Consider the following 14705-nt stretch of genomic DNA (forward strand, 5'->3'; position numbering starts at 1 on the left):
TGGAAGCTCTGGCAAAGCTAGACGTTAGGCTGGCGAATCGCGGAACCAGCAGTACCTTCCGCAAAGACGGTCGTGAGTCCTTTATCGACGTTACGTTCTGTAGCCCGTGACTGGCGGCCGACATGAACTGGAGGGTGAGTGAGGACTATACCCATAGCGATCACCAAGCGATCCGGTACAGCATCGGGAGACGAGCCCCTGTACCAGATAGGAGCAGCCGGTCCTACGGAAGGAAATGGAAGCTGCAGTACTTCGACGAGGGTCTCTTCGTGGAAGCGCTCCATTGGTGTGATGGTCCCCAAGACTTGAGTGCCGACGTACTAACAGCTCAACTGGTGACAGCATGCGACACAACCATGCCGCGGAGACTGGAGCCAAGGAACTGTCGTCGTCCAGCCTACTGGTGGAATGAAGAACTCGGTACCCTTCGGGCAAGTTGCCTCAGTGCCAGAAGACGAGTCCAGAGAGCAAGATCCGAAGCAACTAGAGAGGAGTGCAGAGAGGAGTACCGGTCTGCAAAGGCCGCGCTCAAGAAAGCGATCAAATGCAGCAAGACAAACTGCTTCAAGGAGTTATGCCAAGACGCTGATGCAAACCCCTGGGGGAGCGCATATCGTGTCGCGATGGCGAAGATCAGAGGCCCATCGATGGTGGCTGAAACGTGTCCCGACAAGCTGAAGGTCATTGTGGAAGGGCTCTTCCCAAGACATGACCCAACGACATGGCCTCCTACACCGTACAACGACGAAGGGGGTAGCAACGCCAAAGGTCATCTGATCACCAACGAAGAACTTGTGGCAGTAGCGAAGAGATTGAAGGTGAAGAAAGCTCCCGGCCCGGATGGAATCCCGAATTTCGCCCTGAAATCGGCGGTTCAAGCATTCCCGGATAGGTTTCGAACAGTCCTGCAGAAATGCCTGGACGAAGGACACTTCCCGACCCGTGGAAGGTTCAAAAGCTCGTGTTGCTGCCGAAGCCAGGCAAACCACCGGGGACCCATCATCGTATAGGCCTATATGTTTGCTGGACACCCTCGGAAAGCTTCTGGAACGGATCATCCTTAACCGGCTGACCAAGTACACGGAGAGCGAGCATGGCTTAGCAGCGAGGCAGTTCGGCTTCCGTAAAGGGAGATCCACGGTGGACGCCATCCGGAAAGTGGTCGAGAAAGCCGACGAAGCGCGGAAGAAAAAACGCCGAGGGAACCGTTGCTGCGCAATAGTCACGATTGACGTCAAGAATGCGTTCAACAGTGCGAGCTGGGCGGCCATAGCAGCAGCGCTGCACAAAATGAAGGTGCCTGACTATTTGTGCATGATCTTGAAGAGCTACTTCGAGAACCGCGTGCTGGTCTACGACACTGCCGATGGACAAAAACCGTTGTTGTTACCGCGGGAGTTCCGCCGGGCAGAGCTGAAAATGTCAGGGGTCTTGACGCGAAAATCGGCGACGCATACACGATTATTTCAGATCCATTCACTGAACCGCAAAACCGTGACATAAACAAACCCGACTCAGTCGTGAGTGCCCTAGCTCACTGAGCAGCTGCAATGCGAGGCAGTAGTCGACCAACGCACATTCGACGTTGCACGCACACACATAAAGAAACAAGTTTTTACACAAAAGTTAGTATTTATGCGTGGAAATGTAATTTTGAATATAAGTTATGGTTGTTTTACGTGTTTTGCACAGTCTAGAACCATTCAATTGTTTAAAAATAGTCAAAATAGTGTTTAGAGAGGATTTTACGAGTCAGTCATACGACACGAATTGAGTGAGTGTAGCTCATTTTTTCATGTCTCTCATTCTCCAGCAGCCGACCGGCACGAGTCAGGCGGCAGTGGTTGAACGGACACAGTAGGCTTATAGTCAGATGCTAGCAGTGAACTGACATTTTGGTTTGCTTCATGTGTACGCTGGGTTGGAAACATTTTGCAGGCCTGCCGCCGGGATCCATTCTGGGTTCAGCACTGTGGAACGGAATGTATGACGGAGTGTTGACACTGGGGCTACCCAACGGCGTGGAGATCGTTGGCTTTGCAGACGACATAGTGCTGACGGTAACCGGCGAAAATGTCGAGGAGGTCGAAATTCTAGCTACGGAGGCCATTGCAATGATCGAGAACTGGATGCTCGAGGTGAAGCTGCGGATCGCTCACCACAAGACGGAGATGGTGCTGGTTAGTAACCACAAGAAGGTGCAGCAGGCCCAGATACACGTTGGGGAACACGTAGTTGTAACCAGTGGGTGTGTTGTGAGAGAATTCCGGTGACACAGAGGCAGGGGAGTGCGTGTGTTCGTGGATAGTGAGACGAGTCGGTTTATGTCTCCCGTGTACGGACGCAGCCATTTCCGTACTAAAGCGCCTATAACGAGGAGCAGTTCTGCTAGCCACCACCAGAGGGCCGAGGATCAACGAATGGGCGGCCATTGGGGGTGGCGAAACTGATGATGATGATGGGCGGGTTTTCCAGGATTCGCCGGATTAGAGGTTCGCGGGATGAGGCCCGGATTTTCATCGGCCATTTGCCCGGTGTATTGAAGTGCGACAAGTCGCGAAAGCCGTCGTAGCTTCGACTACAGCTCGACGGAGTGTTGTGAAGTGCCAGTGCCAGGAAGCGGTCAAAGGACTTCACGGAGGACAGAGGAGACTGGGAGAAGCGAGAACTCCAGGAACTCCAGGTAATTCCCCGCGAACCCTCCAACAACCCTGATCTGTGCCGCGAGTCACCAGACTAGATAGGACCGCCATTACAATCCCCCCCCCTCTTCTCATCCACAGAACCCCTTAGTCTAGGACTAAAGTTCGCGTAGCTTCGCTACGGAACATCCCCCGGTTCGGTCGTTGTTCCACCCCAACATCCGTGACCGTGAGCGTCACCGTCTACCGTCGTCAATTGCGGTATCGACGAGCAGCGACTAGCCGGCATCGCTAGGTCGTCTGCGTCCTCCATTTTGGAACCCTTCGAACCACAAGCCACCCAGAGAACCACCTGGTTCCGAAAGACCTGTCCCACGACTCAAACCCAGCGCCGGAAACCGGGCAATTCCCACAGAACTTCGGTGACGTGGAAGCTCGAGTCCGTCACTATACTCGAGGGCGCGAGGGACAGGCACACGAAGGGGACAGCGAAGTCTGCAGCAGCAACCACAACGACACCGGGACGCCGGTGAGTTCAACGTCCACCCCCAGGCCAGCGAGCAGCAGAACGAGACGGCCGGAGGTCGGTTCCGGAGATCCGGAAGCAGAGCAGCGGCAGGCGTAGCTGAGGGGCCCCACATCAGCAGAAGATCTACCCACGGTATCCGGGAAGAAGCAGGTCGACGTAGGAGGTAGCCTGTAAGGAAGTGGGTTAGTGTGAATGGATAGGAGGTCAGGTAGAAGAGGAAGCCGGTGTAATAAAGTGACGTCAGAGAATAAACCGAGGAGTTTATCTTGAAGCGACACATGGTGTTTTCCTGCCTCGTGAGCATGAGCGCATGCCGACCCTTGAGAGAAATTGGGAGTCATTCGGACCTCCCACAACCTTCACTGAGTTTTATGCTTCGATGCCCTTGCCTGGTAGCATGTAACTCTAAGGCCGCGCAAGACGAAAGTTACATAGTGCACTCGAAGAGAGCGCTCAAGTACCTCTGGGTGATGGTGGATGACCGGCTGAACTTCAACAGTCACGTCGATTACGCCTGCGAGAAGGCGGCTAAGACGATCATGACACTGTCGAGGATTATGCCGAACAACGCTTGACCCAGGAGCAGTAGGCGCCGCCTCTTGGCAAGTGTCGCGACGTCCATACTTAGGAACGGCGAACCGGTATGGTGGACGGCGCTGGGGACGAAGCGAAATCGAGCGCTGCTTGACAGAACGCAGAGACTGATGGCAATGCGGGTTGCAAGCGCGTACAGGACCATCTCGTCGGAAGCAGTTGGCGTCATAGCCGGAATGATCCCCATCGGCATCACACTGGAGGAGGACACCGTGCGCTACACCCGAAGAGGCACGAGAGGTATCCGGGAAGCTGCGAGAGCCGAATCGCTGGCAAGGTGGCAACGTGAGTGGGACACCACGGTGAAAGGCAGATGGACGCATCGGCTTATCCCGTCCGTATCCACGTGGGTGAGCAGAAGGCACGGAGAGGTCACCTTCCACCTCACACAGTTCCTGTCGGGCCATGGCTGCTTCAGGAAGTACCTGCACAGGTTCGGACATGCGGAGTCTCCTCTCTGTCCGGACTGCGTCGATTGCGAGGAAACACCGGAGCGCGTGGTGTTTGGCTGCCCTCGCTTCGAGGCAGCGCGAAGCGAAATGCTGGCCATTATCGGAGCAGACACCAGCCCGGATAATGTGGTGCGAAGAATGTGCAGCGACATCGCCAAGTGGAATGCGGTCGTCGGAGCGGTGACGCAGATCACTTCGGCTCTCCAGCGGAAATGGAGAGACGATCAGAGGAGGAACGACTAGGAGCCTAGTCGAAAACCCACGAGTGTGGCTGTGAAGGAGAGCACGCTATGACGGTTGGCTCTACCAAATCGGTACACGTCTCGATGGTTACAGGAGTCGAGAACCCACGAGTGTGGCTGTGAAGGAGAGCACGTTATGACGACGAGAACACATCAGAAGCAGATGGCCTGGTGGCCCGGTAGCAGACGGCCTGGAGGTCCGAGAGCAGATGGTTTGGAGGCAAGGACTAGCTAAGACATGCCAGTCGCGGGAGTCGATCATTGGAACTGGCCACCACCTGGACTGGAGTGGCCGGAGGCCCCAGGGATGTTCCGATGGGGGGACATTTTCCGGACCGTAAGAGTTGAGGCAATATGGATAGCAAACTTTATGGTTTTTGATACTGGACATGAAATTTGACATTTCGGCAGAAGTGGCCACAATCCGGAGTGACCGGAGGCCCCACGGATGTTCCGATGGGGGGACATTTTCTGGACCGTAAGAGTTGGGGCAATATGGGTATCAAACTTTATGGTTTTTGATACCGGACATGAAATTTGATATTTTGGCAGTGTTCCGATGGGGGGACATTTGCCGGACCGTAAGAGTTGGGACAATATGGGTATCAAACTTTATGGTTTTTGATACTGGACATGAAATTTGACATTTCGGCAGAAGTGGCCACAATCCGGAGTGACCGGAGGCCCCGCGGATGTTCCGATGGGGGGACATTTGCTGGACCGTAACAGTTGGGGCAATATGGGTATCAAACTTTATGGTTTTTGATACTGGACATGAAATTTGACATTTCGGCAGTAGTGGCCACATTCCGGAGTGGCCGGAGGCCTAGCGGATGTTCCGATGGGGGGACATTTTCCGGACCGTAAGAGTTGGGGCAATATGGGTATCAAACTTTATGGTTTTTGATACCGGACATGAAATTTGACATTTTGGCAGTAGTGGCCACAATCTGGAGTGGCCGAAGGCCCCGCGGATGTTCCGATGGGGGGACATTTGCCGGACCGTAAGAGTTGGGGCAATATGGGTATCACACTTTATGGTTTTTGATCCTGGACATGAAATTTGACATTTATCTGGATGGCCCACCTCTTACCCATACACATCTTTTGTAGTATGGAAGGATTATGAGCAGATATCTTTCGATAATTTTGGAGACAATCCTATCATCTTAGTCAACTTCCGTGTATGTCCATCCTTGTCTCTCTTTTTCCATCCTCAACACTTATCAGGTTGCTTTAAACATTGGGTACTGGTAAATTAATTCCACACGCATGTCTTATATACGGCCCAACAACGTATTTTTCATTCATTCACTGAGACGTGCACCGATTAAGAGAGCAAACAAACAAACCAATAATCCAAACATACAAACAATTAAACCATACACTCTCTGTCACAGCCACCCTCAGTCAATGTTCTGCAGTCACTTACAACAGTGGTCTTTGCCTTACCAAAGATTTACAAAACTTTTTAAAATCACGTAGATTGTCCGAGTTTCTTGTTGCTTCAGGTAACATATTAAACAAACGATATCCTTTGTAAAAAAGTGAATTCTGCGTGCGACATTTCGGCATTTCGGCAGTAGTGGCCACAATCCGGAGTGGCCGAAGGCCCCGCGGATGTTCCGATGGGAGGACATTTGCCGGACCGTAAGAGTTGGGGCAATATGGGTATCAAACTTTATGGTTTTTGATACTGGACATGAAATTTGACATTTCGGCAGTAGTGGCCACAATCCGGAGTGGCCGGAGGCCCCACGGATGTTCCGATGGGGGGACATTTGCTGGACCGTATGAGTTGGGGCAATATGGGTATCAAACTTTATGGTTTTTGATACCGGATATGAAATTTGACATTTCGGCAGTAGTGGCCACAATCCGGAGTGGCCGGAGGCCCCGCGGATGTTCCGATGGGGGGACATTTGCCGGACCGTAAGAGTTGGGGTAATATGGGTATCAAACTTTATGGTTTTTGATACTGGACATGAAATTTGACATTTCGGCAGTAGTGGCCACAATCCGGAGTGGCCGGAGGCCCCGCGGATGTTCCGATGGGGGGACATTTGCCGGACCGTAAGAGTTGGGGCAATATGGGTATCCAACTTTATGGTTTTTGATACTGGACATGAAATTTGACATTTCGGCAGTAGTGGCCACAATCCGGAGTGGCCGGAGGCCCCGCGGATGTTTCGATGGGGGGACATTTGCCGGACCGTAAGTGTTGGGGCCATATGGGTATCAAAATTTATGGTATTTTATACTGGACATGAAATTTGACATTTCGGCAGTAGTGGCCACAATCCGGAGTGGCCGGAGGCCCCGCGGATGTTTCGATGGGGGGACATTTGCCGGACCGTAAGTGTTGGGGCAATATGGGTATCAAACTTTATGGTTTTTGATACTGGACATGAAATTTGACATTTCGGCAGTAGTGGCCACAATCCGGAGTGGCCGGAGGCCCCGCGGATGTTCCGATGGGGGGACATTTGCCGGACCGTAAGAGTTGGGGCAATATGGGTATCAAACTTTATGGTTTTTGATACTGGATATGAAATTTGATATTTTGGCAGTAGTGGTCACAATCCGGAGTGGCCGGAGGTCCCGCGGATGTTCTGATGTGGGGACATTTGCCGAAACGTAAGAGTTGGGGCAATATGGGTATCAAACTTAATGATTTTTGATACTGGATATAAAAAGTTTCATTTGGCCATTATCTGAAACTAAGCAGTTAAAATATATTGCTTATTAGGCAGGAAGTAATAAATAGATTACCGCGATGCACATTTTTTTGTGCCACTGCGAAAATCTGTTTCTGGAAATTTAAAATAACTATCTCGTAATAGTTAAGCGCCCTGTAAGGGTAGTTTTTAATGTCTGCTGTTCAAATTTCCTTTACTGCCGCCGATTGCTTGCAACAGCCTTGCAAAAAAATTCCCGCATCTTGGTAACTTTCGAGTGGTGAAGGAAAGTAAATTGATTTCACTTCGGTTTCTATTTCAGCTCCACTTGCAATTTCCGTCCCCTTAGTTCGATAGGACGGTTATTATAAGAGGGGATTTTTGACCGGACATTCTAATCGAAAATTTCAACAATCATCTTGCAAAGTTCTTTGTCATACTGGTCATGTGTAACATAACCACCTGCACCTTTTTGTGATAAAGAGCTCTGTTTTCAAGATAAAGCCACCGAAAGTTTGATTTTAGCGAAATATATGCAGTTTTTCGATTTTTTAAAATAGTGACCATGAGTGACCATTTCTGAAAATATTTTTTTTAAAGTTCAGAAAATTTGTTATAAAATTGTCTAAGAGACATTCTCAGCAACTGATTGTCCGAACATTCATGAAATTTTTCGATCCTTTCGAAAAAAATATTTTGAAAAAAAATAAATCAAGACTAGCATTGTAAATGGGCGTAATATTCAATGTTTGGCTTTATTAAAATGTTAATATCTACTTAAAAAAATTCAAAATATTTTTTTTCGAAAAGATCGGAAAATGTTACGAATGTTTCATATTTTACCATTGAAAATCGGACCATTAGTTGCTGAGATATTGACATATGTTTTGGTGAGACTTAGAAAACTTCAATTTTTGTGTTTCTTTATCTTAAAGCGGCTGTATCTCAGCAACCCGAGGTCAAATCTTCAATGTCTCTTAGACAATTTTATAGGCAGATTTTTTGACCATGTTTCTCTATGGCTCAAAAGTTGCGGATTTTTGTCCCCTAAAACATATCAAAAAATCTCGAAAATCAAAAAATAAGTATTTTGGGAAATTGAGTTATTGTGAAAAAAAAGTTGATTAAAACCGAAGACACCAAATTGATCAGAAAATTCACTCAAAAGTTACAGCTGTTTGAATATTTACATACCATTTTTGTATGGACAGCAGCCAAAATTGTATGGAGACTTGTATGGGTGAACCAATGACATAAAATAGCTTGTTTGGTAATAGGGAAGGCCCCACAAAGTTTGAGCCAAATAAAAAAATACAAAAAAGGTCGAAATCGGCCAATTACGTAGAGATTAGCTCATTTCATGTTTATCAACAAAGTAACCCATCGATACGGGAAACATTTCAGGCCAGGCACGCTCTTATTGACTTTTATCCATCTCCCGTCATACTGTTCCAATAAACGTGCGGGCTAAGGGACCATCCATAAACCACGTGGACATTTTGGAGAGGGGGGGAGTGTGACGATTGTCCACGATCCATACAAAAAAGTTTTTTATGTATGGACAATTGTCCACGAGAGGGGGGAGGGGGGGTAACAGATTCCAAAAAAAGTGTCCACGTGGTTTATGGATGGTCCCTAAGGCGCAAATTTCCCAGTGTGTATCAGTTTTATTTTTGCGTGAACCTGGTCCAATTCCCGCTGACTGAAGTGTTTATTTATGTGGGAAACTGCAGCCTGTAATGTAGCCAAATTTTTCAAAACTTATGCCCATAGCCCCCATAGCACAAAGGACATCAAGGACATTCTCAAAAGTTCTCTGGTAAATTTCAGAATACATCAGTTGTCTGGCGCGCATCCTGGAAATCGACGAGAAAAATGCAAGAATAACATCAAAGTGTCACACTCACACATGAAACGCAACAGGAGAAAAAAATCAAAGGAGGCACACCACCAAGTGTGTGGAGCAGTGATATGGATGCACATACGGATCAACTTATGAAATAAATGCAATATATTTGGAGTGACCACCTCGTGGTGGAGCAGCTGCGTTCTTTTTTTTTTTTAAGGGAGCCTTCTTTTATTACGTAGCGCAGTTGGGGGGGGGAGGGGGGGTCGACGGCCGTGTTACGCTCCATACAATTTTTTTAAAATTTATATGGAAATTTTGTTACGAGGGGGTTCGAAAATCTAAATTTTTGCGTTACGTAATAAAAGAACGCTCCCTAAAACAGTTTATTTTTGTTCGAGCTTTCGGTGAAGTATACGGTTACTGAAAATCGCACTTTTGGGAGTTCAGAAATCGCACTTTTGACAGTTCGCTTAAACGAACTCAAAAAAGTGTGATTTCGCGAACTCGAAAAATGGTTAAAATCGTCAAAAAACGAGTTCAGTTAAGCGAACTCCCAAAAGTGCGATTTTGGACTTAGCGAAATTTTTGAATTTCGTTTGAAACGTTTCGTTTTAAATATTTATTGTTAGTTTGTTTTTGCGCTCCTTCGGGTTGATTTTGAAGTAAGTAAAATGGACCGGATTACCGGGCAAGAATGTAAGAGGAATCCGTCCACCGGGGGGTCGGATTGCCTTCCAATGTTGGCAAAAAAGTTCGGTCCACCGGTGGACGGATTACGGCACAAGGTTTTGCAGGAGGAATCCGTCCACCGGTGGATTGTTGGCGAAAAGGTTCGGTCCACCGGTGGACGTATTACGGCACAAGGATGCAAGAGGAATCCGTCCGCCGGTGGACGGATGGCCTTCCAATAATGGCGAAAAGGTTCGGTCCACTGGTGGAAGGATTATTGGACAACCCAAGTAACCATCCAGCACTAAATATAGTCACTGTACTGCACTAACAGCGCATTTCCAGCTGCGGGTAAAAGCTAAAGTGTTTTCACATCTGCATCAAAAGCGCTTTTACAGCGGATTTGCAGCTGGATTTGGACTTTATATTTCTGTTTTAGTGCAGGGCCCCTACTGCTAGTGTCCCACCCCTACAAAATGTCAAAAAAGAGAAAAGGCAAAAAAGTTGCTTCCTCTCTCTCTCTCTTCCTTCCTATCTCCTTCGTGCCATTCTATTTTCGGATTGTTTACATTCTACGTTGCCGACACAGCTGAAGGACCGTGATTTTTTTGTTCTGAGGAACATTTTTGGGATATTGATAATGCAGTTTTCAGAAGATTTCGCTGGTTCCTGAGCCCGTGCCGTCTCGCCTGTTTGGGAAGTGCTTTACGGACGTGATTGCTCAACAAGAGATGATGTTTCACCCGATCACGAACTAAATCCATGTTTCTTACATGTTGCTGAAAATTGTTATGAAATCTTCCACCGTCAAAGAAAATACACTTTGTACAACTAGAATCAATTTATTATTTAATAATTAATGCACTTTAGACATAACTTATTACGCCCAATACTTTTCCTGGACATGCAACCTAGCGAACACTCCATTACTGCTGGTCTTGATGCACAAAACTGAACATTCCATACTTTAAATCCTTCCATCTGTACACCGTCATTTTCGCCGCCAAACATCGCCACTTCCCGTCAGCACATCCTCCGGGGGCAGGAATACCAAGCCGGATGTTCCAGGATGATCAAGGAAAACTTCATTCCACAAATTTTTGCAACAGATTTGTCCCCATCTGCTCGCCTCCGGAACGGTCTAGATAGGAGGAAATATATACCTATTTTGTAATCCTATAAAGCCGTGTTGGGGCTGTACACGATTAATCTGGAAGATCCGAGCTATGATCTGAAGCTGGTGGGAAGTTAGACAAGTGCGCACCGGTCCCACAAGGTCGTGTGGAGTCGGCTGGATTTTGGTACGGCCACGAACCCGAACGGGGTCATTGTCGGTGGTTGCGAAGGTGGCGTCATCCAGGTTTACAGCGCTTCGAAGCTTTTGTCCGGGGAGAATGCGCTGATGGCCCAACAGGTCAAACACAACGGAGTGGTGCGCAGTATGGACTTCAATCCGTACCAGAATAAACTGTTGGCCTCGGGAGCGTCGGAGTCGGAAATATACATCTGGGATCTGAACAACACGGTGGCGTCGATGACCCCAGGAACGAAGGCGCAACCGTTTGAGGATGTTCAGGGTCTCGTGTGAACTCACAGAAACGACTGGCCATGGCGGATCGGGAGCGGAGCTCCGAAACCGCTTCCTCTCGTCCTCCGGTCCAAATCCGTACTACGAGGCGGCCACCATGCTACAGCGACAAAACCACAGCGAAGAAATGAACTAAAAACCTGGCAGCAGTACGGCGCGCAAGAAATCCTATCAAACCTCGCTGATCTGGTGTCTGAACTTTCTGGATAATCTTATCGTGATCGGGTGCGCCGGTCGGCTCGAGTTTTAAAAGGGCATCACCGGCAACTTCAAGGTAAGCTTGTAGATCTCAAGTCGTGTTGGCAGCTAAGTGATGTGCGTTTGTTTCAGGGCATTCACGAGAGTGCACTCGCAAGAACGGTGTCACCAACATCAAGCTGACTGGGGACAAGGTGGTGGCGGCCCGGCTCAGCAGCCGCATCGACTTCCTGCGGCTCGAAATATACACCAAGAGTCGGCAGATCGACTGGGGATTTTCGTTCGCGTACCGGCGCAGTAAGTTTTATCAACTCAATTCCAAGGATCACTTTTAACAACTTTCAAAATTTCCAGCGCACATTCGCACCGGTTCTGCGGGTAGCTTAAGCATATTCCAGCAGCCGAACGGTCCGGCCAGAGTTCATCACGCCTCGGAGGAGGAGCTGCGCGGCATCCAGGAGGTCCACCAGTCACCTCGTGTCGTGGCCCGTTCGAGCCGCTGAATCCCAGCTAGATGTGACCTCGGTCGAGGACTACCGCAAGATGCGCGAGTACGAGCAGGAAAAGTTCCTGAGCATGGTCAAGCAGGTCAAGAACGCCGGAGCAACGCTCGCAATCTGACAAAGGGGATTCGACGACGAGGCGAACCAATTACTGCTGCAGCAAGAACTGCCTGCCGTTCGCTGTCCCATTCTGTGGTCTCGAAATCGTACTGATCCCCATCGCCACCAGCGGCAGAATCGTGCCTCGCTTGGGCTAAACTACACACAGGAAGTGGAACTGGTAACCGGAACTCGCCTGTTGTCGTCATCGTGCTTCCGGCCTTTGTCACCGAACCTAAAAATCGGCGGAGTTACGCGATCCTGCCCGGTGCATTAACTCCAAAATCCATACTTTTTTTTTTAAATGCCTGAGTTTTTAGAGTAAAAATAATAAAATAAAAATAGCGCAGTGTTGTTAATTTATTTTAAACTTTGATTGTTTTTATTTCAATCCCAAAAGAGAAATCCAAAAGCGCCCGAATATAGGCAACCTCTAAACCTGTGAAATATTTCCCCAGCTCGAACTCGGCAAATCATGAAAATCATGATTTTGCCAGTTCGACCCACTTTACCAAAAAAAGTGTTATCCGAGTTGAACTCCAAAAATCATGTTAATTACCATTTTGCCTTCCTCACTGAGGTAAGGCTATAATCCTGCTCGAAAAATGAACTTTTGAAAAACAGTTCGTAGACCTATATTCATGTATACCTATCGACTCAGAATCGAAAACTGAACAAATGTCTGTGTGTGTGTGCGTATGTGTGTGCGTATTCCCTTTGGTGCTCAAAATTCTTGCCAAGTTTTCTCGGCATTGGCTGATCCGATTTGAGTCAAACAAGTTGCATTCGATTTGTTTTGGTGCCCCATACTGCACTATTGAATTGTTTGAAGATGCGTATATAGATAAGTAGTTCAAAAGTTATATATAAAAATGTGTTTTCACATATATCCGGATCTCATTTATATGCATGTAAACGATGTCCGGATCCATCATCCGACCCATCGTTGGTTAGGTAATCGAGGAACCTTTCCAACAAGTCCACAACATTGAAGATCTGGCAACCCTGTCTCGAGTTATGACCACTTAAGTGATATTTATGTACTTTTTTGAAGCCGGATCTCACTTAAATGTATGTAAACGATGTCCGGATCCATCATCCGACACATCGTTGGTTAGGTAATCGAGAGAACTTTCCAACGAGTCCACAACATTGAAGATCTGGCAACCCTGTCTCGAGTTATGACCACTTAAGTGATATTTATGTACTTTTTTGAAGCCGGATCTCACTTAAATGTATGTAAACGATGTCCGGGTCCATCATCCGACCCATCGTTGGTTAGGTAATCGAGAGACCTTTCCAACGAGTCCACAAAATTGAAGATCTGGAAACCTTGTCTCGAGTTATGACCACTTAAGTGATATTTATGTACTTTTTCGAAGCCGAATCTCACTTAAATGTATGTAATCGATGTCCGGATCCATCATTCGACCAATCGTTGGTTAGGTAATCAAGAGACCTTTCCAACGAGTCCACAACATTGAAGATCTGGCAACCCTGTCTCGAGTTATGACCACTTAAGTGATATTTATGTACTTTTTCGAAGCCGGATCTCACTTAAATGTATGTAAACGATGTCCGGATCCATCATTCGACCAATCGTTGGTTAGGTAATCGAGAGACCTTGTCACCTTCCCATATCCGGGGAAAGTGCGAGCATGAGACAAGATGGAGTACTATTGAATAGCAGGAGTACCATTTCCTGCACAGATGCAATAGAACACAGCAAACAATAAAAATGGGTCGAATTCCAACAGAATCCCAGATAATCAACCAGCCCTCCCAAGACAAGGATAAATTCAACCTACACAGAAATAAAAGAGGGGATTTTAGCGTACTTACATCTATATTGGCGAACTAAACCTAGTTGGCGTCCTTAAAACTAGAGTTGCGGGTGTAAACCTGTGTGTGTGTGTGTGACCCCCGTGTATCCCTCGACGATCCGGAACAACGTTGCTGCCCGGGCAGAACCCAGCTTGGTCACCGGCGAGAACGCCGGCCATCCGGTGCATTTGCCCCGCCGTCCAGTCGGCAGGAATGCACAGCAGCGCACCGCTCCACACCACGGCTCCAGCCATGATGGAATTTAGCTTACGAAACAGGAAATGAAGGCCTGCACAATGGCAGACAGAACAATTAGAACACATTTCAGGGACGAAGCACATTTTTGGGACTTATTTTAGAATGGCGGTTAGATCTTCTCCTTACCGATCTCAAGTACTCCTTACTACTCCAGCATGGCCATGCTGATCCATGCTGATCGTAGACGCCACCTCACTAGCACAAAAAAGTACAAAGAAGACTCAAATTAACACAAATTAAGCACACGAGGGAGGGTCGCCTCTCCACCACGACCAATTTACGGTGTCGCGGCACCTCGCACTCCAGTGCGGTTATTATTCCACGCCTTGTTCTTCCTCCTAGGCGAAACAATCAAGATTACGATTAAAATTACGCTCACATCACAAAAATCCGCAAAAATTACACTGGTGAGACGGTTTTCACCACAAAAATCCTCGAACAAAACTTCTTCCTGAGGTCGATCGTCCGGCGGAAAAGTTGACGGGTTGACGATCGACGCGGTCTCCTTTACGCTAAACCAGTGACTGATGACGATCTGCGGGCGACGATCGGCTATATTGGTTGACCGATCGCGCCTCGT

The 14705-nt window shown here is 47.9% G+C and overlaps 1 protein-coding gene and 3 long non-coding RNA genes across 4 annotated transcripts; 3 read left to right on the forward strand and 1 right to left on the reverse strand.

Moving 5' to 3' along the window:
* Window positions 1-2071: 2071 nt before the first annotated feature.
* On the forward strand, window positions 2072-3446 carry LOC119767193. The gene is made up of 2 exons (XR_005277381.1): window positions 2072-2683; window positions 2784-3446. It is a non-coding gene; the product is annotated as an uncharacterized LOC119767193 (long non-coding RNA).
* A 5307-nt stretch (window positions 3447-8753) lies between these two features.
* On the forward strand, window positions 8754-9179 carry LOC119767355. Its single transcript, XR_005277464.1, has 2 exons — window positions 8754-8873; window positions 8968-9179. It is a non-coding gene; the product is annotated as an uncharacterized LOC119767355 (long non-coding RNA).
* A 1878-nt stretch (window positions 9180-11057) lies between these two features.
* LOC6042611 (protein transport protein Sec31B) lies at window positions 11058-12350 on the forward strand. Its single transcript, XM_038250713.1, has 3 exons — window positions 11058-11232; window positions 11574-11738; window positions 11796-12350. The coding sequence occupies exons 1-3, from the start codon at window positions 11058-11060 to the stop codon at window positions 11942-11944; spliced, it is 489 nt and encodes a 162-aa protein (XP_038106641.1). The 3' UTR covers window positions 11945-12350.
* A 1520-nt stretch (window positions 12351-13870) lies between these two features.
* On the reverse strand, window positions 13871-14289 carry LOC119767731. Its single transcript, XR_005277683.1, has 2 exons — window positions 14252-14289; window positions 13871-14156 (listed from the first exon to the last, which is right to left on the reverse strand). It is a non-coding gene; the product is annotated as an uncharacterized LOC119767731 (long non-coding RNA).
* Between the last annotated feature and the right edge of the window lie 416 nt (window positions 14290-14705).

This window comes from Culex quinquefasciatus, chromosome 2 (genome assembly GCF_015732765.1).
Source record: "Culex quinquefasciatus strain JHB chromosome 2, VPISU_Cqui_1.0_pri_paternal, whole genome shotgun sequence".
Lineage (NCBI taxonomy): Eukaryota > Metazoa > Arthropoda > Insecta > Diptera > Culicidae > Culex > Culex quinquefasciatus.

Bases quoted from the DNA above. Each gene is read 5' to 3' on its own strand.
- LOC6042611 (XM_038250713.1), top strand. From the start codon at position 11,058: ATGGCCCAACAGGTCAAACACAACGGAGTGGTGCGCAGTATGGACTTC. The intron at 11,233-11,573 runs GTCTCGTGTGAA...CGTTTGTTTCAG, and splicing joins ACCGTTTGAGGATGTTCAGG to GGCATTCACGAGAGTGCACT. The intron at 11,739-11,795 runs GTAAGTTTTATC...CAAAATTTCCAG, and splicing joins TTCGTTCGCGTACCGGCGCA to CGCACATTCGCACCGGTTCT.